This window comes from Gobio gobio (assembly GCF_949357685.1).
Source record: "Gobio gobio genome assembly, chromosome: 12".
NCBI lineage: Eukaryota > Metazoa > Chordata > Actinopteri > Cypriniformes > Gobionidae > Gobio > Gobio gobio.
The window spans coordinates 49,156,060-49,184,033 of NC_137105.1; the positions used below are offsets into that span (position 1 = coordinate 49,156,060).

At 38.9% G+C, this 27,974-nt stretch overlaps 1 protein-coding gene across 1 annotated transcript in view; it reads right to left on the reverse strand.

Annotated features, from left to right (window-relative positions):
• The window catches only part of exoc2 (exocyst complex component 2), a 57,398-nt gene that overhangs the window by 28,238 nt on the left and 1,186 nt on the right, over nucleotides 1–27,974 (reverse strand). The window contains exons 2-12 of the mRNA XM_079830627.1: nucleotides 25,727–25,855; nucleotides 23,280–23,456; nucleotides 18,408–18,534; nucleotides 16,332–16,445; nucleotides 16,117–16,241; nucleotides 9,122–9,202; nucleotides 8,411–8,556; nucleotides 6,177–6,258; nucleotides 5,958–6,060; nucleotides 3,841–3,959; nucleotides 1,615–1,719 (exon numbers count right to left, since the gene is read on the reverse strand). Of these exons, the coding sequence (XP_079686753.1) occupies nucleotides 1,615–1,719; nucleotides 3,841–3,959; nucleotides 5,958–6,060; nucleotides 6,177–6,258; nucleotides 8,411–8,556; nucleotides 9,122–9,202; nucleotides 16,117–16,241; nucleotides 16,332–16,445; nucleotides 18,408–18,534; nucleotides 23,280–23,456; nucleotides 25,727–25,844 (1,297 nt within the window). The 5' untranslated portion in view covers nucleotides 25,845–25,855. The remainder of the gene's footprint in view (nucleotides 1–1,614; nucleotides 1,720–3,840; nucleotides 3,960–5,957; nucleotides 6,061–6,176; nucleotides 6,259–8,410; nucleotides 8,557–9,121; nucleotides 9,203–16,116; nucleotides 16,242–16,331; nucleotides 16,446–18,407; nucleotides 18,535–23,279; nucleotides 23,457–25,726; nucleotides 25,856–27,974) is intronic.

The window sequence follows — 27,974 nt, forward strand, 5'->3', positions numbered from 1 at the left end:
TGTTTTGCGATATATCGTCCCAGAAATAATTGCGCTAAACGATATATTATTGTCATTTTAAGACTATTTTATGCCACTGAATATATAATCCTTATATAACAGCATAATAATGCAAGTAGACCTACACACTTTCAAATGACAACCTTTTAATTCTTTAGATCATGGAAATTAAGGGTAAAAATATATTATCTAGTGGTGGGCCGTTATCGGCGTTAACGTGCTGCATTAACGTGAGACTCTTATCGGGCGATAAAAAAAATATCGGCGTTAATCTATTCTCAAAGTTGGGTTGGGAGCTGGGTCTATACTACGCAAACTATGATGACTTTCATCTTGATATTTTAGCGCGGATGTATACCTAGCCGAATTGCACTGTAGGGGCGAGAGAACGAGTCTTGGAACCTGTGTGTATGCCTACTAGTGTTGTCAAAAATATCCATATTTCGCTATGTATCGATACTGAAATATCTGAAACGATACGATACTCATTTTCTACAGTATCGATATCAGCTGCGCTCTCCTCTCCTCTCCGACCGACAGTGAGTTGACACACACCCGCCTCCTCTCATTCAATCCGGTTAACCCTCTGAACATTGCGAATGCGTGTTCTGCTGGATTTTTCCTCATGACAGTGTGTTAGTATGGGTGTGACCGGTCTGAATTTCGCGCAGGGTTGCACATAACGTTAATTCTACTAATTCCCGCAGATTTCACGCTCGCATCTGAAGCGCACACACACACATACCGTAATAAAGCCACCTCTGACATACAAGTGCAAAAATTAGCTATTTTTCCAGCTTATTAATGGTCAAATACACTCAAACATTTTCTCAATGCCCATCTTGGTGAGTTTTAACGTAAACACAGTCGTAACCAGCTCACAGGAACAGTGGGATCCATGCGTGTGTCAGGTCTTAAAGGGATAGAAGTTATTTATTATTCAAACTACAAAAAGACAAACGATCACTTACGAGTACACATATTCTGAATTCAAGAATTCAAATGAGCCATTTTAATCTAGATTAATTCCAAGATTACAGTGAGATTAATCTAGATTAAAAAAATGTATCTATGCCCACCACTAATATTATCCTAAATAAAAAATAAATAAAAATGGAATAAATAGTAAATAAAAATTTCTCATCATTCTGCGTTGACATTTATATGTGCAGCGGAACAGGTGATTGCGGCTTTGAAACCGAGTCCATTTGGGCTTATTCTTCCAAACCGTCAGTCGTTGTCAGGAAAACACTATAACGCCTCAAATGGCACCTTTGTCGATAACCGTTCTGTGTATGAAGGAACTGCCCGAGAACCACTTTCGCCTCCGTCACGGAAAACATACGTCAGCACAATCGAGTAAAATGTTGGTGACATTCATTATCATGTAAACATAATGGGCGATATATTGCATCACAAAAAAACTATTGAGGTCATGTACATATATTGTGCGATATATCGATATATTGATTATTGCGACAGGCCTAGTAACATCTCTGTTAAAGCAGCTTTCTTTGTATCACAGGAATAAAAATATTGAAATAGACAGTCATTTTTGATGGCATAAATGTTGCAAACAGTGGTGTATGTTGATCTGTCTGTTACTGTACTCACAGTCATCTTTAGGCGTCTGGAAGCTGCCTCCTCTCTTCACTGGAGCGGAGAGGCTGATCCTGTTCAGAGCCGAGGAGCGATCCAGCTCTAACCCCACACCACCCACTGAGACAGACGGACACCATCAATGCTCATCTGCATACGTCAGCACTTAAAGGAACACTCCACTTTTTTTGAAAATAGGCTAATTTTACAAGTCCCCTAGAGTTAAATAGTTGAGTTTTACCGTTTTTGAATCCATTCAGCTGATCTTTGTATCTGGCGGTAGCACTTTTAGCATAGCTTAGCATACATCATTGATTCTAATCAGTCCATTAGCATCTCATTCAAAAAATGACCAAAGACACTTTCAATATTTTTCCTATTTAAAACTTGACTCTTCTACAGTTACATCGTGTGCTAAAACCAACTGAAAATGAAAAGTTGCGATTTTCTACACCTATATAGCTGGGAACTACTTTCTCATTCCTGCGTAATAGTCGCGGATCTTCGCGGCCGTACCATGGCTGCAGCGGCGCAATGATATTACAGCGCCTGAAAGTAGCCCAGCTAGGGAACTTTCAGTATGACCGGTACTAAGTTTGTGTAGTTGCAGAGAAAGTTTCAGGCTTGCAGACGACAAATTGTGTTGTGGATTTAGCTGTGTGATTAGCCATGGTTCTGTGTGTTGTAAACGGCTGTGATAGTAAGTTGAAGGTGTAACTACCACCATGTTTCACAGAATACCAACGAATCATTGCGCCGCTGCAGCCATGGTACGGCCGCGAAGATCCGCGACTATTACGCAGGTATGAGAAAGTAGTTCTTAGCCATATACAGGGAGTGCAGAATTATTAGGCATGTTTTCTTTTACAGATAAATTGAGCCAAAAAAGAGATTTAACTCAGACTGAAAAGTCAAAAAGTATTAAATGCCCATGAGAAGGATGCAATACTAATGCAATACTAGACATTGCAGTTAAGGCATGACCATTGGACAGTGAAATGCTCGCTTTTCAGTCTGAGTTAAATCTCTTTTTTGGCTCAATTTATCTGTAAAAGAAAACATGCCTAATAATTCTGCACACCTGAATATAAGGTAATTTTCATTTCCAGCCTTCATGAACAATTATATATCACTTATACATTATTAAATACTAAATCAATAGTAGTTATTAGGATTACTGTGGTTTGGAATTGGTCAAATGTGCCTGGAAAAAAAATATGATCAGAAAATCAACGTGCCTAATAATTCTGCACTCCCTGTAGGTGTAGAAAATCGCAACTTTTCATTTTCAGTTGGTTTTAGCACACGATGTAACTGTAGAAGAGTCAAGTTTTAAATAGGAAAAATATTGAAAGTGTCTTTGGTCATTTTTTGAATGAGATGCTAATGGACTGTTTAGAATCAATGATGTATGCTAAGCTATGCTAAAAGTGCTACCGCCAGATACAAAGATCGGCTGAATGGATTCAAAAACGCTAAAACTCAACTATTTAACTCTAGGGGACTTGTAAAATTAGCCTATTTTCAAAAAAAGTGGAGTGTTCCTTTAACAATCAATCAAGGTTTGACGCGCTTAAGTTAAATTTAAGTGATTAAATGATAACCCATTATTGATTTAATGGGTTATCATTTCTTTCCGTCCTTGTGATTTGAGTGCATGAGACGGATGCTTTTATCCAAAGTGACTTACAGAATCCTCATCATGGGACAATCACCCTGTGGTAAGTTTCAAATCTACAACCTTTCGTAGGTAGGGATCACGCAGTACCTCTTCTCTGACAATAGATGGCACTAAAGGTCTTTCCTGGCCTTGATTAAATTGTTGATGTAGTCCGAAACACTCAATATGTCCAGATAGTGTACACATGTCATGTTTCTCTCTCACACACAGATAAAGATGTATACCATTCAGCCACTTGGATGTTTACTCTCTCTCTTTCTATGTAAAAAATGAGTACGGGTGTTGATCCAGGTGTCCAATCATCTCCTGTGTTTATCTATGCTCCTCTCTCTTCTTGTATTCCCCGATGTCTGCCTCTCTCTACAGCAAACCCCCCTCAGCTCTGCCACACTATAGAGCTCTGTGGACTTCCTGTTCTCTATAGGGTCATGACCAGACCACACACGGGCTGCGCTCTATCTAAACACACACACACAGAGGGCAGAACACACACACGGCTTTCACTCTTCGGAGCGGTGGAGAAACCATCAATTCATTTCGAGCTATCTATGCGTGTGTACCTTTCTGCTCTTTGATAAAATCTTCTTTACAGTTTTGCATCAGCTGCAGGATCCACTTGTGTTGTGCGACTATACACTGCCACGCCGGGTCACCTGGAGCATGCAGATCCGACAGATATCTGAATAAAAAGAGAAAGAGACACCCTTTAATGCCTCTCTCACAATGACCGGTCAACAAGTCACTGACTGGATGCTTTAATGCTATGGGGTCGCATTAATTACAGCTTTGAAACGCTGACCGTTAATGGAAAGACACCCAATGTAAGATATTTTGAGCTGAATTAAAAGGTCATTAAAATATATTTTGAAATAAAGTTGAAAGAATAGGAAGAATGTGCTTAAATTAATATTAGGGCTGTCAAAAGATTAATCGCGATTAATCGCATCCAAAATAAAAGTTTGTTTACATAATATATGTGTGTGTACTCTGTTAATTAATATTTATATATAAATACACACACAAGCATGTATATATTTAAGAAAAAAATATCATTTTTATATATAAAACATTTATATTTATATATATTATAGATTATATAAATGGATATACAGTATATACATGCAAATATTTCTTAAATATATACATGAATGTGTGTGTATTTATATATAAATAATAATTAACCGAGTACACACACATATATTATGTAAACACAAACTTTTATTTTGGATGCGATTAATCGCGATTAATCTTTTGACAGCCCTAATTAATATGTATGTATTATTTACTGATAAAATCTAGTAATTTAAAGGTAAATACAATTTAAAAAATCTCCAAACAAATTGCAATTGCAAATATTATCAAAAGTAAATAAAAATAAGCTTTCTGGACAAAATAAAAATAAGTATAATTTTAGGGCTTTGGGTCATATTTGACTCGCGAGGGAAGGATTTTTTTACAAAAGTACGAAGGAGGGATTTTTGTTCAACTTTTGCTCACAAAGGCTGCATTTATCTGATCAAAAAATACAGCATAAATAAACCATAAATGGGATAGACAGTTATATACAAAAATATAATACAAAACAATAATATTCTGCAATATTTCCATATTTCTAATATAATAAAAAAGGCAGGGAATGCAATTACTTAAAAATCAATAATTCAATATAAAATATTGACACTACTGTTCAGTGTAAAAAAATGCATTAAATTGATTTAACCCTAAAACAGGCAACGTAACACACGAGTTACACACTCTTTAGTGTCTTGTTTTGGGCATAAAGATTTTTGCAAATATGTAGTCAACAAAAAGTAATAATCAGTTTTGCATGTGAATATTAACATTTGCTCATTTTTTTAAAACTCAAAATACATAGATTGAGAAGGGGGACTGTGTACAGTGGGCCTGGAGGGTCTATAAGGGTCTTCCCTAGGGGCCCCGGACCCAGTCATTGAACGAGGTTTCTACAGGCCCTCCATCACCCACAACTGACCCCTCACTCGTCACCCCGGAATTCGCAATAATGCAATGACCAGAACAGGGAGCCCAGTTTACCTTCAAACACCATTTACAGTCAATGCTGTGGATGATCCTTTTTTTATTCCCTAAACAGGCAATGTAACCTGGGAGTTACAACTCATAAAATCTCATAAAAATTACATCAAATATTTAAAAAATTCCATTGGTTTTACTTAAGTCCAGATGAAATAAAAAGTTAAATTAAATTCCTTTTTGCTGATCTTTTAAGGGCTAAAATCATTTAAAATAAATTTGTATTTATCAAAGAATCCTGAAAAATGCATTTCCACAAAAATGCTTTCAACATTGATTACATTTTAAGAATTATTAAAACAGAAAACGGTCATTTTAATTGAAATAACATTTGACAATATTATTGTTTTACCATATATTTGATCATAAGAGCATTAAGACTTATGACCAGTACTGTATATGTTATAATGAAATTCATATTTATCATTAAAATAATTATTTTATGTTGACTTTTTCACACAGTATAAATATGTATTTATACATGCCTTTATATTTTGGGAGGGGAATATCATATTTGTGGGTCCCTGGCATCCAAAAGTAAGAAAACTCCACTGCCTTTGCATTGTGGCTCATTTGTGTAAATTCAATATTGTGTTTCAGTTCTCTGCAGTCGCTTGTCACACACCTGATATAGCGTTTCTGGTCATGTAGAACGGATGGTGTCTCCAGAAGTTTATCCATAAGCAGTTTCCTCAGGGCTTCTATCCGAGTCTCCACCTCTGAATACACTAAAAACACACACACGCAGGACCAGCTTTCAACACTCCAGCTGATGTGAATGTACATAAGAGGATGCGTGTCATTAACATATGCTATCAGATATTATCAGTGAAGATCAGATCACCTTTCTTAAAGACTGGGACCTCCGTGTTCCCAAACAAAGATTTGGCTTTCTCATAATCATTGATGACCACGTCATAATCCCCCTGAATGGGAAACAGAAGCACAGTCAGTGAACACAGAACTCATTTCTCTTTCTCTTGAGTTGAAATGCCGTCGCGGCGAGTATCCTCGTAAACACAGTAGGTTATAAACAATAGAGAAAGAAAACAGATGAGTGTCAATGTGTCATTTATATTAGATCTGTGCATTCGTCTTAAAGGGACAGACGCCTAATGTACCTACACCGATGGTGATCAAAGATAAAATGTATTTATTAATTGTATTAGTTATTTCATTTATACAGTGAAGGCATTTATTTAACATTTGATTATTCGTTTATTGTTTAACATTTGATTATTCAACTGTTAGATTTACCTGAAAAACATCAAGCACTGCTTATTTCAAATCGCATCTTTCTTCTATTGTATTCAAAAATTCTATTGTAATTTGTTTTTTATTTTCTATGCAGATTCACTCCCCTACAGTGTTAATTTTGACAGCAAATTTTGATTTAGTTTTAGTCATATGACTAAAATGTCATTTAGTTTTAGTCATATTTTAGTCCACGGAATTGTTTTTAGTTGTAGTCCAGTTTTAGTCGACTAAAAACTAATGAGTTTAGTTCAATTGTAATGCATTCATTGAGCATTTAAGCATTACATAACCGACTGTTACTGAATACTTAAAATACTTTTTATACTTTTGTGTATAAAAAAATACACAAAAGAGCTCAATTCACTTTTTTTGTTTGTTTTTTAAAAACATATTTTTATAATGTTCTATTTCTGTTTTAGTTAGTATATCAGGCTAAGCTAAAGATTCAAATAAGTTTAAGTTTATTTATTTTTTTAATTTCAAGTAATGAATATGTTTTAATGGTTTTAGTGAACTATTATAATCCTGATACTTTATTGAATAATATGTCAAATAATGTTCTTAGTCTTTCCTCCTGACTATGAATTAAATGGGAATGAAATTAAATACAGTTTATCGTGTAACCATAAACGTATATATAATGCGTGACCTTAATTATAAACAAGCTCGAAATACACAGTGACTCTTATTTTGAAATGTGTGCGCCTTACTATTGCAGTTCAGATGAGGGAGATTAAATATGCATTGTTACAACCATCTGAATCATATTACTATATACACATTGTAAAGTAAACATTGTGATTATTCCTCAGCATTAGTTCATAAACATTCCCTGTCATAAATGTGTGTTATTGTTTGATTGAGCTGCTCTGAAGCGTTGTCGAGTGAGCCTGTAGAAGCTCAACAGTTTTCCCGCCGTTAGATCAACACGTTACAACTCAAAAGGGCGCATTTACAGGACTGGATCTCTTCCCTAATCGTCCCTCCCTAATATTTTCGTCTAGTTTTTATTCGTTGACGAAAATGACAGTAGATTTTTGTCATAGTTTTGGTCATCCAGAACTGGTTTTTATTTAGTTATCGTCTCGTTTTCATCAGTGAAAAAAGGTTGCTGATGGAAATTATTTGTCAATGAAATGAACACTTCTCCCCTACAAAATCAGCCCAATTATTCTAGAATGATTCATTCTTTTCAAATAGAGCTATTCAAATCATCTGGTGAAATTGTGTTTATATAGCATATAAACAATATATACAATAACATATATTGCAGAAAAACAAAATATCGCAATGTAAGATTTTTTCCAATATCGTGTCAAAGTGGCAAAAGTTTGGGGTCGGTAAGATTTTAAAAAAATAAGTCTTATGTTCACCAAGGCTGCATTTATTTGATCTAAAATACAGTAAAAAAAAATTGAAATTGAGAAATATTATTACTATTTCAAACTACTATTATACTATTATACTATACTATTTTAAAATGTCACCAGCATCATTACTCCAGTCTTCAGTGTCCTTCAGAAATCATTCTAATATGATGATTTGATGCTCAAGAAACATTTCTGATTATTATCAGTGTTGAAAACATTAGTGCTGCTTAATATTATATGTAGAAAGCAACATTTTTTGAGATTCTTTGTTAAATAGAACAGCAATTATTTGAAATCGAAATGATTTACTGTCACTTTTAATCAAGCTAGAGCATCCTTGCTGAATAAAGGTATTCATTTAGTAAAAGTCCTACTGACCCCACGGTAGTGTAACTGTGTGTGTAAGAGAGTTAGAGAGAGTGTGTGTGTGTTTGTCTATGGGAGATGCCACCTTCTGGATGTTGCGTTCAATGTAGAGCGGCAGGTTAAACAAAAATTTGAATCTCTGGAGAACGTTGAGAGCGTTGCGTGTCGAGTCGGCCTTGTCCTTTCTGCCCAACACTTCTTGAAACAGGGTGTCAGCAGTTTCACTCGCTCCTGAGAGGAATGAGCAAATGGAAAGAAATGAGAAAAGGGTGTAAAAAATCTGGTTTAATCATCCTTGCTCGGTTTCAAATAAATTCAAGATCTCTTCTGCTCCCTCTTCTTGGGTGGTCAGAGCTATTCTGGATTCCCTTTGTCCGATTTAATAAGAACCAGCCTTCTGACCATTACAAAAGTCTGACCAGCCTTTTTTCCACCAATGAGTCAAAGGCAATAAGTGGCTTTGGTAAGAACATACATCTAAATGTACATGTAAAGACGGGTGGTGAGGAAGAAGAGGAGGGGTCGGCGATGAAAGCATGTCAGTGTGTGACTGGTTTATTTGTGCGGGCCGCAGGAAACGAGCGTGTTTATTGACCCACCATCACATGAGAGAATTGACATGGAGATATGATTGGGATATGAGCACTCTCGAACACACGCAGAAACACGCCGAGGTCTGCTCGAAATGTGTGTCTTTGATGGTCTAAAGAGAATGCATATGCAACGCTGGCCCTAAATTTAGCCGCTTTGTGTAATTGTGTGCGATTCTGACCATGTGTTTGGTTTTATGTCTTACTGTTAAGGACGTTCTCCAGTCGCTGGGTCATAGAGCCCTCCACCTTCTCCGTGCCGTCCGATTCAAGCTTCTGATGGATAGCTAAAGAGAGGAGGAAGAAAAAAGGGAAATGTTTGAGAGTGTTTAAACTACCTGTGGGGTCAGTACATAGGAATTAATCATATCATTCAGCACGTTAAAGGGTTAGTTGACCCAAAAATGTAAATTCTGTCATTAATTACTTACCCTCATGTCGTTCGACACCCGTAAGACCTCCGTTCATCTTCAGAACAGAAATGAAGATATTTTAGTTGAAATCCGATGGCTCAGAAAGGCCTCCATTGGCACAATGCACTTTACACTCTCAAGACCCTTAAAAAGTACTAAAGACGTCCAATTCACTACAGTGGTTCCACAATAACTTTATGAAGCGACGAGAATAGTTTTTGTGCGGCACAAGAAATCTAAATAACTTTATTCGACAAGTTCTTGTCTTCCGTCTGGGTCTATGACGTGAACTCACGAAGCACCACGACACATTCGCGAGAATATGACGCGCCATATCTAATTCTACATTGATTGTGCTTTAGGTCTTGGCGTATAGAAAACAAATGCATGGTAAATAGCTAGGCAGCATGTGCAATACCTCATTAAAATAAAAAAAAATTTGTCAAACTTTACTTACTCAACAGATAGTGTACATCATATTCTTGCGAATGCGTCGTGGTGCTTCGTGAGTTCACGTCATAGGCCCAGACGGAAGACGAGAACTTGTAGAATACAGTTATTTTGGGGTTTTTTTGCGCACAAAAACTATTCTCGTCGCTTCATAAAGTTATTGTAGAACCACTGTAGTGAGATGGACTTTTTAACGACGTCTTTAGTGCCTTTTAAGGGTCTTGAGAGTGTAAAGTGCCATTGTGCCAATGGAGGCCTTTCTGAGCCATCGGATTTCAACTAAAATATCTTCATTTGTGTTCCGAAGATGAACGGAGGTCTGACGGGTGTCCAACGACATGAGGGGAAGTCATTAATGACAGAATTTTTGGGTGAACTAACCCTTTAAGATAATCAAAAAGGACAGTAAAGACTTTTATAAATGTTGAAGGGATAGTTCACCCAAAAATGAAAATTAGCCCATGATTAACTCACCCTCAAGTCACCCGAGGTGTATATGACTTTCTTCTTTCAGACGAATACAAAAGTTATATTAAAAAATGTCCTGGCAAATCCACGCTTTATAATGGCAGCCCAAAATTTGAAGCCCAAAAAATTGCATCCATCCATTATAAACGTACTTCACACGGCTCTGTTACGCTTTTTCCGTAAATTGAATACGGAAGGCGGTCCGCAGGAAGCTAGATATTTTATTTTGTAAACTTTTAAATATGGATATTTTTCTTACACAAACCCATTGATTCACTTCAGAAGGCCTTTATTAACACCCAGAGCCGTGTGGAGTACTTTTATAATGGATGGATGCACTTTTTTGGGCTTCAAATTTTGGGCTGCCATTCACTGCCATTATAATGCTTGGATTAGCCAGGATATTTTTTAATGTTACTCCGATTGTGTTTGTCTGAAAGAAGAATGTCATATACACCTACAATGACTTGAGGGTGAGTAAATCATGGGGTAATTTTCATTTTTGGGAGAACTATCCCTTTAAAAATCATCTCTATTAAAATAAAATGCTGTTCTTTTAAACTTTCTATTATAGAGAATCTGCTGTTTTTAAAAGCAAATTTAAGCCTTTAAGACCTTTTTTAAAGGGTTAGTTCACCCAAAAATGACATTTCTTTCATTAATCACTCACCCTCATGTCGTTCTAAACCCGTATGACCTTCGTTCATCTGCAGAACACAAGTTAAGATATATTAAGTAAATCCGAGAGCTTTCTGAACCACAACATTCAAGGTCGAGAAAGGTAGTAAAGACATCGTTAAAATAGTCCATGTGACTCCAGTGGTTCAACCTTAATGTTATGAAGCGACGAGAATACTTTTTGTGCGTAAAAACAAACAAAAATAACGACTTTATTTAACAATCTCTTCTCTTCTCTTCTGTGTCAGTCTGGAACCTGGAAGTGCTGCACTGTTTTACAATGTAAACAGCGCAAGACAGTGACGTTGAAGAGAACAGATTGTTGAATAAAGTCGTTATTTTTGTTTGTTTTTACGCACAAAAAGTATTCTCGTCGCTTCATAACATTAAGGTTGAGCCACTGGAGTCACATGGACTATTTTAACGATTTCTTTACTACCTTTCTGGACCTTGAAAGTGTCCATGTGTGGTCCAGAAAGCTCTCGGATTTACTCAAAATATCTCAATTTGTGTTCTGAAGATGAACGTCTTATGGGTTTGGAACGACATGAGGGTGAGGAATTAATGACAGAATTTTCATTTTTGGGTCAACTAACCCTTTAAGACCTGCACAAAAGAAAAGAAAAAGGAAGAAGATTTTGTTAATAATGTAGAATTTTCATTTCAAGACACTAATTTTGTATAGAAATGTCTATGCGTTACTACTCAATCTGCTCAGATGACAAAATGAGATCAAATATTCACTCTTACAACCATCTATAACATTTTACAATATAAACACCATAATGTAAACACTGTCATAATTCATCAGCAGCAGACCATAAGCAATCACTTGGCGTAAATGTGCGGTATTCATTAATTGCGAACTGCTCTGAAACCGCAAGACTGTTGAATGTGCACCAGCGGCGTGTGTTTTGACTTTGATCATGCTGTGCTCGCATTCATTTAATTTAATCATAGCCTATTGAAGTTTAATAATCACATTAGACTGTGCCGTGATTCCTGTCTTTACACCCCAAATGCAGATAATCAAGACTTTTTATGAAATTACATTTGACAGAACATTTTAAGGACCCGCAAACTAATAGGTTTTCATCACTGGCATAATAACAGTGCAGATAGTCAATCCTAAAGCACAAATTTAATATGCATGTATGTGTATATAGACCGCTATTAAATTAGAAGACACAATAAAATCTATTTTCTCTCTCCACATCTGGATTTGGGAAGCTTCTGTACACAATGACGTCAGGACTAACCCCCGGCTCCCCCCCGGGGTCCGGAATGCTGTGTGGTACGCTTCCTCTGTCTCGGAGGTATGTTTTGACTTCTGCCTGGTAAGTTTTGGGAGTCTTCTCTGGGAATCAGTGCAGCTTCCGTTTGCTGCTCTCTCGTTTCCTCTCAGCACAATGACAACCTTATTACAACCTCATCTAAACATTATGACAACCACGCCTTGTTATCCGTCCCCATGCCTGTCAATCATATGGATACGCGGTGCTAAGAATAGCTTTTCTGTTTGACCCGAGACAAGTCTACACAGAAATGTTGTGACCTTTGCCTCTGATGAGAGCAGTCTGAGAAGACACATACACCTGTGTACAATGACACAAGAAGTGAAGAAACTTGAATTAAACACACATGCACCTAATTTTGTTAAATGTCAGATCTAGTATACACATTGTCTATTTGAGCTTTACCTTTAATACTCAATACATAAGCATCAACCCAGTGAGTTAGCTACTGAAAGTAAAATCATGGGATTTACACGTTATGTAATTCAAGTTACCATAACATATTTGGACTTATTCCATTATCAGGAGTTGCATTTGTCTGCATGTGAGTGTTAAAATGTCAAAAATGTCTCAATCCAGACAGTTCAATAAGGAATTGTTTAGGCTACAGTATTCGATGAAAGTCAAAACTGTTAAATAATACATGTTGTGGAAATAAAATAACGTATCACTATGATGAACATTTCTATCCGGATAGGATTACATTTATCAGCGCACCCGAGAAGAAGAAAAAAGTAATTTGAATCATAATTTTACACTGATGTTCAGTATAAAATGTGTTAAAACTATACTCTGCAGTCTATATTTACAAATAAAATGTCAATTATGGTCAACTACTAATGTGGTTCCATTAGGGGTGGGCGATATGACCAAACTCTTATATCACGATAACGATATATATCACAATATAGTTATTTTTGCTTTAAAAAAGGTTATGATATCAAAATTGATACCATTGAAATTTCATCATTCTTATCCCCATTTTAATACCATTAAAAAAAACTAATACTAGCCTAAAAAAACTCTAGCACTAGAAATGCAACATAAAATGTATTAAAAAAAACAATGGCTAGTCTCTACCAAGTCAATTAAATATACATTTATTCTTATTAAAGTTACAAAAGTGATGCAGTCAAGAGCAGTGAGAGATTGTTCCCTATTTTTGTTGTTTGATTAGCATTAATAATGACAGCAGGTAAATTTGGACGCTGTCACTTTAAGAGCGACTGCACGGATCCAATATACTCATGCGTTTTCTTTCTCAACTCAACGTTAATACATAAATGACTGTGTTTACTTGCAAATACATGCTCACTTTGACACACAGGTGTGTGTATGAAACCGCCCAAGCCCAATAAGGCGTCAAAAAGCCCTCAGTTCAGTTCTCATGCGCTCTATGAACAGCGGTTTCATGTCATGCATTGCTGAGCAACAGTCTCTCAGAGAGCGCTTATATACTGAAATTAGTTCTCTTTCGCTGCTAATTGTGCTTTAATGGTTTAAAATCACCTGTTTTTAAACCTCAATGCTTAAAAAAAACATGCTTACGATTAGCTTTCGTGACTGCGCAGCACAGCAACGCCACATGAGCGTAACCACGATAGAGACGAGAGATCTCTACCAGTTGACACATTTCTACTAGTTAATCGCTATATCACCCACCCCTAGTTTCCATTAGAGCTCTTTAATTCACAACTCAATGGTCCCAATAGACCCTTTTTGCACCGACGTCACAATTTCGCCACGGCATTAGCTAGAGGCAAAACAAAGGGAAAACTGGAGGCGGCCAGTACAAACCCGCACAGTCTCGGAGCTCAAAATGTCATCTTGTTGTGATTTTGGGTGCCGGAATCGACGGAGTACAGGCTCCAAATTGAAATTTGTACTACTGCCAGACAAAAAAATGATGACAGCTGTGGTTAAACGCAATAAAACGAGTTGCCTGGAGTGAGTGTGTGTGCCAGGCGCTGGCTAGGCAGAACTTCGGATCGTACGACATAAAACTCATCTGTTAAATCTTTGTATTTTAAGTCTTATACGTGTCCATTTAGCACATAGTTATAGGCATCTAACTATCTAAACTATGCGCATTCATGTTTTCACCATGAAGTAGCCTAAACTGAGAAATTTAGATATTTAATGTGAATTTTACATAAAATGTTGCTATTTCAAATAAACCTGCATATAAATGACACTAATTTCGGCAAATACATTTTACAAATGCCCTATATCCCCTTAAAACTGCACAACTGTAGAGTAAAAACATTGGGCTATTAAAAAAGCGGTATGTGTTTATAAAAAACTGACATGATTTTTTATAAAATCACACCGAGTACCCAGAACTAGTGTTAGACCGATATATCGGGCCGATATTTGCAATTTTTACGTGTATCGGCATCGGCCGATACATGGTTGCTGCGTTCGCCGATATTTTTTTCCCTGCATTATTTACAGACAGGCGTCCACAGGGCAGCTCTCACCGTCTTCAAACTCTCTTGCTCTCCCTCCCTCGCGCATATTAATGAAAATCAATTGAGAATTGACACGATGGTAAAAGGTCGAAAGACTGAAGTTTCACGTGGAGCATTGGGAGATTTTTTCCTGAATTACCGCTGGTGTTGATCTACAAGAGATTAAGTTAAGTGCACCTACACTCTAAAAAATGCTGGGTTAAAAATAACCCAACTTGGGTTGAATATGGACTAACCCAGCGATTGGGTTGTTTTAAGCAAACATTTAACCCAACCGCTGGGTCAAAACAACCCAATTGCTGGGTTAGTCCATATTCAACCCAACTTGGGTTATTTTTAACCCAGCATTTTTTAGAGTGTAACCATTAAATGACTAGGTTGTAAATAGTTTTAAAATTAAGTATAGTACAGTCAGTGTGCACTTTATTATGCTGCTTGCTTGTTGATACTGCGTGCAAATAGTATAATTATTTTATTTATGCTTAAATATTTATTTTCAGAATTTATTTTCACCACTGAACTCTTTTTTTCTTGTTCTACCTCACCTGTTTTTACTATTTGTTAAATAGTTTTTTTTAGTTCAATAAATGTTCCTTTTTTAAATTGTAAATTTTAAATTGTTATCATCATGATCATTGTGTCATTTTTATGTTGTAAATTGAGGGAGCAAAAGTAGTATCGGCTCCAAATATCGGCTCAAGAAAATCGGTAGCCCGTATCGGTCATCGGCTAAGGCTGATGAAAAAAAATCGGTATCGGTATCGGCATCGGCACTAAAAAATCCATATCGGTCGATCCCTACCCAGAACAGCTGCTTGCATAAAGTTTAAAGTAAAAATAAGCATTTGCCTATGCCGCGGGCCGGCCCTGGATGCCAGGACACTCAACCGGAGGTAATGCTCTCAGATCGATCAATTGAGTGAGTGTGCACGGGTCGGTCAATCTGGTTCCGTCCGTTAAGGTTAACTGTTTAAAATAACAGTCACGGTCCCGGATAGAGAGTGACCTTACATATTCAGATACAATTACTCCAGTCATTGTTTATAAACAAGCCCACCTTAAAAAAAACTTGCTGGCTAGCGTTAGTGAAGCGATCAGGGAAATCGTTCTGCCTCCAGCTAAGCTTCGCCCACAAAAAAACGTCACAATGTTTACTAACTGAAAAAGGGGCTATAGTCATTACAATATCGTGTTTATGGGATGAGTCATTTTATTACAATAATTCCAGCATGACCCAAGGCAACAAACTCCTCATTGACACAATCCAGTCCCACACTTTATTAATTCCCAGTGAATATTATTTTTCTTTCAGAAATGCTTTTGTTTCCTTCAGTCGAATGGATGAATAATATTTCATGTTGTCTTTGAAATGACCTACTAGGTTGTGTTCATACACGTTTAAACATACACATCGCAGCATCCGTACCTGCAAGAGCATCCTGAGCCTCAAAGAAAGTGCTGAGACCTCCTTTCACGTAGGCCAGACTGCCCTCGTTCTTCTTACTGGCTTGTTTCTTAAGATTCCCCACTGCCATACGCAGATTATCAAAGCTACAACCGCAACACACATTAACACCACATTACGCACAAATCTCTTTTGGCAGATTAAAAGATGGACAGACGGACGGTAAATAGACCAACCCGGTTGATGAATGGTTCTCGATGAGATACCAGGTGGCAGAGAAATTCTCGCTGGTGAAGTCTCCACTCATTCCAGGGAACATGTTCTCCAGATCCTTTAGAGGAACCTTCCCTCTGAAGAACAGAAGACAGAGTTAGACACACAGAGACCCATCATGCCAAACAGACCCACTCATCATAGAGAAAAACCAGACAGGGTACAAACCAGATCTGTCCGGATATAAACAGCATTACATAAGCCCATTGTGTCTTGTGATGTGGCACAGAATACACTGATGAAATGCATATGATTCATATGCAATATCTGTTGAAGCGTTTGGGTTCAGTAAGTACATTTAATTCGGCATGGACACATTTAATAAACCAAAGGTGGCAGTAAAGACATTTATAATGTTACAAAAAACAGATGCTGTTATTTGGAACTTTCTATTTATCAAAGAATCCTAAAAAAATATTACGGTTTCCATAAAAATATTAAGCGGCACAACCGTTTTCAACATCGGTAATAAGAAATGTTTCTTGAGCACCAAATCAGTAAAATTAAAATTACTTAAAATTCAGCTTTGCCATTGCAGGAATAAATTACAAATTTAAATGTATTAAAAAAGAAAACAGTTTCTTTAAAGGGGTCATGAACTGAGAAATCAAAATTTCCTTGAGCTTTTGACAAGAGGTCATCCTACTATAAAAATATCCTCTAAGTTCAGAAACAGCTTTTATTGTGACCAAGCCCAGAGAGCGACTCGTTGTGGAATGAGCCTGTAATAGATGGAGAAAGAGCGCCTCTGCAGAAGAAGATAAACGCCCACTTCATCATCACAACTCTGGCCCCGCCCACTGGAGTGTTAGTGAGATGACGAGGAGAGAAGAGCAATGCAGGATGGACTACAAATAACATTCCCTTCCAAAGGATCCTAATGCTAGGAATGTGCTTATTTCTTTTCATCCGTGTGAATGTCTCAGTTGAGCATTATTTATTTGTGTTCGCTACATTTCACCGCGGATTCTTTGGGAAATCAGTCGCAATCGAGTTGCGGTGATCACAGATCACAGCATTCATGAGCTCAACATGTCTGTGATCGTCTACAATGCTCATCACTGCAACCTTTCATGCCACGATCTGAATATAATGCCATAGATGTCAGTGGGCGTTGAGAGTGAAGTCTCACAGCAGCCAATCACAGCAGTGGGCGTTTACACTGAAGTCTCACAGCAGCCAATCACAGCAGTGGGCGTTTACACTGAAGTCTCACAGCAGCCAATCACAGCAGTGGGCGTTTACACTGAAGTCTCACAGCAGCCAATCACAGCAGTGGGCGTTTACACTGAAGTCTCACAGCAGCCAATCATAGCAGTGGGCGTTTACACTGAAGTCTCACAGCAGACACTCCCCTTTAAACAGAGCGTTCAAATCAGAAGCTAAAATCAGCTAAAATGCCTTTTATTTCTAAGTTATGACAATTTTTGATGTAAGAATAATACTAACATTATAAGTGCACCTAAGGAAACATTATAAAACAATGCAGTTCATGATGCCTTTAAATTTGTACAAATATTTCACTATATGGCTGTTTGTACTGTATATTTTGTTTAAAAAATGCAGCCTTGGTGAGCATAAGAGAATTTTAAAAACCAATAAAAAAATCTTACAGACCCAAACTTTTGAACAGTAGCGTACTCATCTGAATATATAGATATAAATGAGGTTGGTGCAGAGGTCAGGGAAAGGAAGATTTTCACTTCCTATCAAAGGAAATAGTGTACCAATGACATCACCCAGGTAGAAGACATTACACACAATGGGCTGTTTCTACTTTCTGCTGAACCTCCTTCCTTATAAACACAGCAGTCCACTTCTATAAACACAGAGAAGTGCTTTTTGGGTGAAGTGTGTGAGGAAATGCATTTGTTTTGGTCTACGTGAGAGTGTGTTTTAATCAGACAGTCAAAAATGAAGCACACGTGTGTGTGTGTGTGTTGAGCACTCTGTGTGTCCTCTGCAACTGTAGGTGTAAATTTAATACTTTGCAAGTTCATAAGAGGGCAACGCAAATTCAATTGTGAATGTTTCTGTACTTGTCAATGTCGATGCCCAAAGGGTTGGCCGGCCTCAGTGAGAGAGGAGAGATTCCTTTGTTCCGATCAGTCCTCATGTCATAGTAATTCAACTCATCAACCCAGACCGCAGACTGATCCAGAATGCCTAAACACACAAAAACACACACATACTCGTTGGTTGAGCACTAAAAATCCATTGCCATCTTCAAAGAGCATGTGTGTACATTTAAAGAGTGTATAATCAATCAAACCGAAGTTGTGATTTTGCCTATAACGTAAATCGAGTGTGTTTACGTCCACAACACTATGTTGATAACTCCAGAAAACCATGTTTATGTGAGATCTAAAATTATCAGGATTTTCTTTGATTTGACATAAAAACTAGTGCTGTCAACGTTAACATTTAGCGTTTCAGTTTAACACATTAAAAATATTTAACGCAATTAATGCAGCATCTGTTTTTTCTGTCATCCTTTGGCTGGCGTTACATTATATGATCACGCTCTTATTCATGCAAATGCTTTTAAAATATTCAAGCACGACCAGACGAAAGAGAACGAGCTGACTGTGAATGTCCTGACTATGACACACACACAGAACAAAGACACACCAGTTCTCTTACACACAATAATACACAGAATTATGCCAAAGTGCCCGTTTTGTCGAGTATCCTCATTAGAGCAGTCTTAAATGAGTTAAATAACGTCTTAAATGAACTTAAAGAGTTGTGAGAAAATGAGATGTGAGATCAGTGTCATGTGATCACGGCGGCTCTTAAAGTGACAGCAGCCACTAATGATGTCATTAATGTTCATCAAAGAACAAAGAGAACAGAGAAAATCCCTCACTGCTCTCGACTAAAGAACGTTTGTAGCTTTAATAAGGATTCATCTATATTTAATTCATAATTTATGCAGTGCAGACTTGTTTGATAACTTTATTCAATTTCTGTATATTTCACAGGGCACAGGTAAATATGACTTCATGGCTTTAATTTATGTGAGGATTATTTTAAGTCAACTTAAATTAAAAGTTGTTAATTGAAGCATAATAAATGTTAAAGAAAATTGATAGTGTTGCTTTCGTCAACGAAAATTATGACTAAATATCGTCGTCAACGAACCGTCGAAAATGAGACGAGGCGCAACGTAAATATGTGACGATGACTAGAAGTGAATGTATAATGCAATATTGTTGACGAATAAAAACGAGACTAAATGTGGTTTACAAAATAAAAACAATGCTAAAATGTCTCTTAATTTTCATTGACCAAAACGAGACGAAATGTTATAACGTTATTTCGTCGCGTTTTTGTTATTATTTTGCAGTATTTCTGTGTCTCACTTCAGGGGCTGCATCAGGTCACATTGCGCAGACGCAGGCGACGTCACTTCACTTCCTCAAGCCCTACTCACTGCATTATTTAGAAGATGCAGCTGTAGTGAGTTAGCGTAAACGACAACAAAGTTAAAGGGTTAGTTCACCCAAAAATGAAAATTCTGTCATTAATTACTCACCCTCATGTCGTTGGACACCCGTAAGACCTCCGTTCATATTCGGAACACAAATGGAGATATTTTTGTTGAAAGCTGATGGCTGAGAAAGGCTTCACACAGGCCTCCATTGGCATTCAGTACATTGACACTTCCAAGATCCATGAAAGGCACTTAAAACGTCGTTACAAAGTCTATCTCACCACAGTGGCTCTACAATAATCATACAATGCGACGACAATAGTTTTTGTGCGCAAAAAAAAATCAAAATAACACCTTTATCCAACTTGTTCTCGACTTCCGTGTGTGCCTCCACGACGCATGCGCGAGAATATGACGTAGCGCCGGTGTTCGGGAATCCATGAAATACACACTTAAGCCCCATTTTGAGCACTACGCCGAGACCTAAAGCACGATCAATGTAGAATCCAACAGCTTAGACACGCGCGTCTTCCTCTGCTCGTAAACAAATCGCTTCTGGGTCATATGTCCGAACGCCGGATCTGCGTCATATTCTCGCGCATGCGTCGTGGAGGCACACACGGAAGTCGAGAACAAGTTGGATAAAGGTGTTATTTTGATTTTTTTTTGCGCACAAAAACTATTGTCGTCGCATCGTAAGATTATTGTAGAGCCACTGTGGTGAGATGGACTTTGTAACGACGTTTTAAGTGCCTTTTATGGATCTTGGAAGTGTCAATGTACTGAATGCCAATGGAGGCCTGATTGAAGCCTTTCTCAGCCATCAGATTTCAACTAAAATATCTCCATTTGTGTTCCGAATATGAACGGAGGACTTACGGGTGTCCAACGACATGAGGGTGAGTAATTAATGACAGAATTTTCATTTTTGGGTGAACTAACCCTTTAAGTCTAATGGTGCGTTCACACCGGACGTGAATGACGCGATTCGCGCGAGTGATTTACATGTCAATGCAAAGACGCGAATAGACATTCTGCGGTGCGAATGACACGGCGCTAATTGAGCGTTTGACGCGTGATTCGCGCGAATGCTGCGAATCGCACGAGTTGAAAAATCTGAACTTTGGCGGATATTCGCGCCGCGTTAACCAATCATGAGCTTGCTCTAGTAGTGACAACAATGAGGAGAAAATCTGTATATTAATATCTGGTTCAGACAATATGATTATCACTGTGATAACATTAAATGACATGAAACACAACCCAGTCTCTTTTTGTTAAATGCAAGTTTATGTATGATCAATAATACAAAAATATAAGTAAAAGGTATAATAAGCTATACATGAAATAAAGCAAACAATTCAGTCAAACATTCAAAGTCAGTGCTAGTAGGCTACAACTGTAACGTACAGTTATAGCCTAAAAATAAAAAAGTAATGAAACTTAATTTTGCCCTCAGCCTAAACGATTTGCCAGGGAACAAATTATAGATCCATGAGACCAAAGATCGCCCGTTACAAGACGAATTATAGCTCGAGACCACAGAGACATCAGAGCCAGCGGCAGACGGCAGAAGGACTGGCCGAGGAAAGGCTGCTCTCGCCGGGGTTAATGAGCGCCGCTGATCCGCTGGAGCTCACAACTCCTTTATATAAATAAACCACAGATTTGAGCTTTAAACAACTACATTATCACCTGAAAAAGTCTTAAAACTACGTTTTGTCACACACTAACAGTAGATTTTAACAAAAAAGACGTGTAAACACAGCCCATGTCAGCCATTTCTCAACGAGACGAGCCGCTGGCAGAAGCCCCTCCCATGACGCGAATTCGCATCTGTTGTGAAGTGAATGTCACACGCGAATGAAGCGAGTAAACTCAAAATGTTCAAGCGTCCAACTTCGCACGAATAGCGCAATTTATTTGCGTCCGGTGTGAACGCAACATAACACAGAGAAAGGAACCGATGGCCGGTAGGCTGGGGTTCGTAAAGGAAAAAAAGAAGAAACGACATTTGGAAAAACTTTCATTACATAGAAGAGGAAAATAAAACGGAATGTGTTGTGGAAAAAGTTTGGGAGAAATGCGGCCACAAAATCACGGGAAAAAACACCACGAACCTTAAAGCTACTCTGTGTAACTTTTTTAGTTTGTTCTTAGCTAAAAACACTTAGTTCTTTCAAAAATATATGTGCTCATTAATGTATATTTACTTCTTTCAAGTAATAAAGTATTCTCGTAAGTTTATAATATGCCATTGTAAATACATACGTGAGGGGTTCGAATGCCGGTCGCCATGTTGCCCCTCCATCTTGAAAGTACATTAGCCAAAGAGGGACATACCCGTAAATTCAAGCTGCGCCTTTCGCGTTTTAACACTCGATGGCACCGTGTCGAATGTGGACGAGGTCGAACTGGCAGCCATATTAATCTTGGACTAAATCGGCCACCGTAGGAGTTAAAACGAAATCGGAATTGAGAGGAAGAGAAACTAAAATTTACTGGATGGTCATATACCTTTTAACCGCTAGATGGGGGAAAATATCACAGTGTAGCTTTAAGAGACATCTCAATGTTTTTATTTATTTTATTTAAATGTATGTGTGTGTACTTCTAACATGTTTGGCTGGTAAAATAATTATGTTGTAAATTCAAATCAGAGCGTCTTTTCCGTGTCTGGAATGGATGTATTCTTGAGTCTATACTATATTGACTGGGTTAAATAGAATTGCATCACTAAAAAGAGACTAAAATACAATTTTCACTGACTAAAACTAGACTAAAATGTCATCAGTTTTCGTCGACTAAAACTAGACGAAAATTGTCACGGATAATTCTGACTAAAATAAGACTAAAATGGTCTAGACTTTTAGTCGACTGAAACTTGACTAAACTAAAAAGAGTATGAACGTAACTAAAACTAATAAAAACTAAAATGACAGCTTGACAAAAAGACTAGACTAAAACTAAAATTAAAACAGGCCGCCAAAAACAACACTAGTTGAATGGCAATAATTAATGTTTAAAATTAGGGGGGGAATCAGTTTCAGTATCAGTATTAGTATCAGTGATACTGGCCTTCATTCATAAAAACATGACATTTCAACAAATATTTAAAATATACAGTCTTTAAGTTGCTTCTACATTAATTTGGTGAGTAAATGTGAAATTATTGCATTATAAAATATTAAAGCATATAAAAACTGCTTTTAACTGCGATTAATCAGAAAAACTTGTGATTATTAATCTAGTTAATTTTTTAATCGATTGACGGCACTAATAAAAACATAAAGTGAACCAGGTGTGCCAATTATCAGCCCTTTCCGGCGATTAAAGGACACAGTTTAAGGTGTTTACATGACCTTACAAGATGTCAGGCTATTAAGGATAATTGGTGTTAGATTGGCAGTGTAAACACGCTCACTGAGTGTGTGTACGCGAGTTTGACGGCAGTGCGAGTGTGTGTGTGTCTCACCGATCCTCTCGGGTTTGAGCAGTTTGAAGGAGACAGTGGACGTCCCTAGGCCTCCACCCTTGGTAGTGACGATGATCTCGCCCTTGTCATCTTTAGCAGGACCCACGCGACACACTATCTTGCTAGCAGACATCCATTCTGCTGTCAGCAAGCAGTTATGACCACAGATTGACAGACCTGCGGAGTGGGAGATGGACAGTGACCAAGAGAAAAGGAAGTCAGTCAAATGGACAATGTAGCCTGAGCTCATTTCTATCATGATGCCGATATGATATATCTGTCCAGGCCTGTTTCAAAAAATAACATTTCATTTTAATCAGATTTGAGTTTTTATCGTAGCAGACTTGGGAACATAGGTCTTGGGTCAGGACCATCTGAGGGTTGTCTATTATAACTTTTAGTTATAATTGAATTAATTTAAGGACAGACACATTTTTTCAGTAAATCACTGTTGGATAAAAATCAATAAAAAGCAATTTTGTAAAACTGCTGTACCGAACCTTGACTTCAAAACCGAGGTACGTACCAAACCGTCAGTTTTGTGTACCGTTACACTCCTATTTGGAAATATTACAATTTAAAAAAATATGATGGCAAAGCTGAGTTTTCAGCATCATCACTCCAGTCTTCAGTGTCACATGATCCTTCAGAAATCATATCGAGGAAACGTGATCAGTGGCGGTTCCAGGGGGGATAATGTCAACAAGCTTGGCCCCCCCTCTGGCCCCCCTAAATTTGGAATCATATAGCACCAAACTATTTTTTTTGTCATAACCAATAACCAATGCAGAGAAGCAAAACCACACGAGGAGGCCCCCTAGTTACCATGGTCAAGAACCGCCACTGAACGGGATACATTTTTTCAGGATCCTTCGATAAATAGAAATAAAAAAACTAAACAATACAGTATTTATTGGAAATTGAATGTTTTTTGGTAATATTATACACTCTAAAAAAAAAAGGTTCTATATGGCACCAAAAATGGTTCTTGGCTCGTAATCATAGGAGAACCTTTTTTAGTGCCGGTTCTTCAGTGGTTCTTCAGCGGTTCTTCAGTGGTTCTTCAGTGGTTCTTCAGCGGTTCTTCAGCGGTTCTTCAGTGGTTCTTCAGCGGTTCTTCAGCGGTTCTTCAGCGGTTCTTCAGCGGTTCTTCAGCGGTTCTTCAGCGGTTCTTCAGTGGTTCTTCAGCGGTTCTTCAGCGGTTCTTCGCCGGTTCTTCAGCGGTTCTTCAGCGGTTCTTCAGCGGTTCTTCAGCGGTTCTTCACCGGTTCTTCAGCGGTTCTTCAGCGGTTCTTCAGCGGTTCTTCAGTTCTTCAGTGGTTCTTCAGTGGTTCTTCAGCGGTTCTTCAGCGGTTCTTCGCCGGTTCTTCAGCGGTTCTTCAGCGGTTCTTCAGCGGTTCTTCAGCGGTTCTTCAGCGGTTCTTCAGTTCTTCAGTGGTTCTTCAGTTCTTCAGTGGTTCTTCAGTGGTTCTTCAGTGGTTCTTCAGCGGTTCTTCAGTGGTTCTTCAGTGGTTCTTCAGTGGTTCTTCAGCGGTTCTTCAGCGGTTCTTCAGTGGTTCTTCAGCGGTTCTTCAGTGGTTCTTCAGTGGTTCTTCAGTGGTTCTTCAGTGGTTCTTCAGTGGTTCTTCAGCGGTTCTTCAGTGGTTCTTCAGTGGTTCTTCAGCGGTTCTTCAGCGGTTCTTCAGTGGTTCTTCAGCGGTTCTTCAGTGGTTCTTCAGCGGTTCTTCAGCGGTTCTTCAGTGGTTCTTCAGCGGTTCTTCAGTGGTTCTTCAGCGGTTCTTCAGTGGTTCTTCAGCGGTTCTTCAGCGGTTCTTCAGTGGTTCTTCAGTGGTTCTTCACCGGTTCTTTGACTAAGGTGCTATATACACTCTAAAAAAAAAGGCTCGTAATCATAGGGGAACCTTTTTTAGTGCTATATAGCACCAATTTTGGTGCTTCAGTGGTTCTTCAGCGGTTCTTCAGAGGTGCTATATAGCACCTTAGTCAAAGAACCGGTGAAGAACCTCTGAAGAACCGCTGAAGAACCGCTGAAGAACCACTGAAGAACCACTGAAGCACCAAAATTGGTGCTATATAGCACTAAAAAAGGTTCCCCTATGATTACGAGCCAAGAACCATTTTTGGTGCAATATAGAACCTTTTTTTTTTTAGAGTGTAGCACCTTTGAAGAACCGCTTAAGAACCACTGAAGCACCAAAATTGGTGCTATAAAGCACTAAAAAAGGTTCCCCTATGATTACGAGCCAAGAACCATTTTTGGTGCCATATAGAACCTTTTATTTTTTAGAGTGTAAATGTCACTTTTGATCAATTTAATGGATCCTTGATGAAAAATGTCTTTAAAAAAAAATCTTCCTGACCCCACACTTATAAACAGCAGTGTTTGTTCAAAAAGGAGGGTTTGTATGTGTAAGTGTAACAATGTCTGTGTGCATGTGTATCATTACCGATGAGATCATTGGGTCCAGTGCCCAGGTTCTCTCCGCGAATGGTGACTTTGGTCCACGGCGCGCCCTCATTGGGTGAGATGCCGGTCACCAAGGGAGGCAGGCGGCCACGAGACATTGTTCACACACCTAAAAGAGACAAACGTTAGTTTTGTTTGAGCTCACGGCACGATCTCATCACCGCTGACAGAGAGACATCAAAACATTCAGTGCATTTAAACACGTTAGACATGAGTAAACAAATATCCCCACTGAGCAAACACGTTCTGTTGGGAGCAACACAGATATTTCAACATATACAATATTACGAGTTGTTCAGCAATCATGGCATTTTTTCCCTAGGCTTTTGCACTGTCACAAACCTTCCCTCGTATACACACACCCAGACGGAGCTCAAGACTGACAGCTCCAGGGCGGTGTGCGTGCAAGACCCCGTGGCTGACTCTGTGTGGTCTGGGTGTGTGTGTGTGTGTGTGTGTGTGTGGTCTCTGGCATGGGCCAGAGAGAGAGATAAAGGGGAAGGGGTGATGGTTGAGTTCTCCAGCAGACCTCAGAGTCAGAAAACGTCTCGCCGCTTCTAGTATGATATAAATGAGGTGTATGGCATGTGTATTATTATGGCAGGGTTTTTATGGTGATGCCAATGCTTTGGAAATAGTGTGAAATTGTGCCTGTGTAAGTCGTATACCGTATATAAAGAACGTTCCCTTTACAATCGCTGGAACTGCCAATCAAACAGCACGAGTTGTGAACTGTAACAGTAAAAACTTCTAACAGTTTTCGAAAGAGTTAAACATGTAATACTAGCCATTTTATATGAAAAGATGTCAGTCGATCACAGCAGTGGGCGTTTACACTGAAGCCTCACAGGAGCCAATCACAGCAGTGGGCGTTTACACTGAAGTCTCACAGCAGCCAATCACAGCAGTGGGCGTTTACACTGAAGCCTCACAGGAGCCAATCACAGCAGTGGGCGTTTACACTGAAGTCTCACAGCAGCCAATCACAGCAGTGGGCGTTTACACTGAAGCCTCACAGGAGCCAATCACAGCAGTGGGCGTTTACACTGAAGTCTCATAGGAGCCAATCACAGCAGTGGGCGTTTACACTGAAGTCTCACAGCGGCCAATCACAGCAGTGGGCGTTTACACTGAAGTCTCATAGGAGCCAATCACAGCAGTGGGCGTTTACACTGAAGTCTCACAGCCGCCAATCACAGCAGTGGGCGTTTACACTGAAGTCTCATAGGAGCCAATCACAGCAGTGGGCGTTTACACTGAAGTCTCACAGCGGCCAATCACAGCAGTGGGCGTTTACACTGAAGTCTCATAGGAGCCAATCACAGCAGTGGGCGTTTACACTGAAGTCTCACAGGAGCCAATCACAGCAGTGGGCGTTTACACTGAAGTCTCACAGCAGCCAATCACAGCAGTGGGCGTTTACACTGAAGCCTCACAGCGGCCAATCACAGCAGTGGGCGTTTACACTGAAGCCTCACAGCAGCCAATCACAGCAGTGGGCGTTTACACTGAAGCCTCACAGCAGCCAATCACAGCAGTGGGCGTTTACACTGAAGCCTCACAGCGGCCAATCACAGCAGTGGGCGTTTACACTGAAGCCTCACAGCAGCCAATCACAGCAGTGGGCGTTTACACTGAAGCCTCACAGCGGCCAATCACAGCAGTGGGCGTTTACACTGAAGCCTCACAGCGGCCAATCACAGCAGTGGGCGTTTACACTGAAGTCTCACAGCAGCCAATCACAGCAGTGGGCGTTTACACTGAAGTCTCACAGCGGCCAATCACAGCAGTGGGCGTTTACACTGAAGTCTCACAGGAGCCAATCACAGCAGTGGGCGTTTACACTGAAGTCTCACAGCAGCCAATCACAGCAGTGGGCGTTTACACTGATGTCTCACAGCGGCCAATCACAGCAGTGGGCGTTTACACTGATGTCTCACAGCGGCCAATCACAGCAGTGGGCGTTTACACTGATGTCTCACAGCGGCCAATCACAGCAGTGGGCGTTTACACTGATGTCTCACAGCGGCCAATCACAGCAGTGGGCGTTTACACTGAAGTCTCACAGCGGCCAATCACAGCAGTGGGCGTTTACACTGAAGTCTCACAGAAGACACGCCCATTCAAACAGAGCGTTTAAATCAGAAGCTAAAATGCCTTTTATTTCTAAATTATGACAATTTTTGATGTTTAAATTCATAGTAAGATTTAATTAAAAGTTTGGGGGG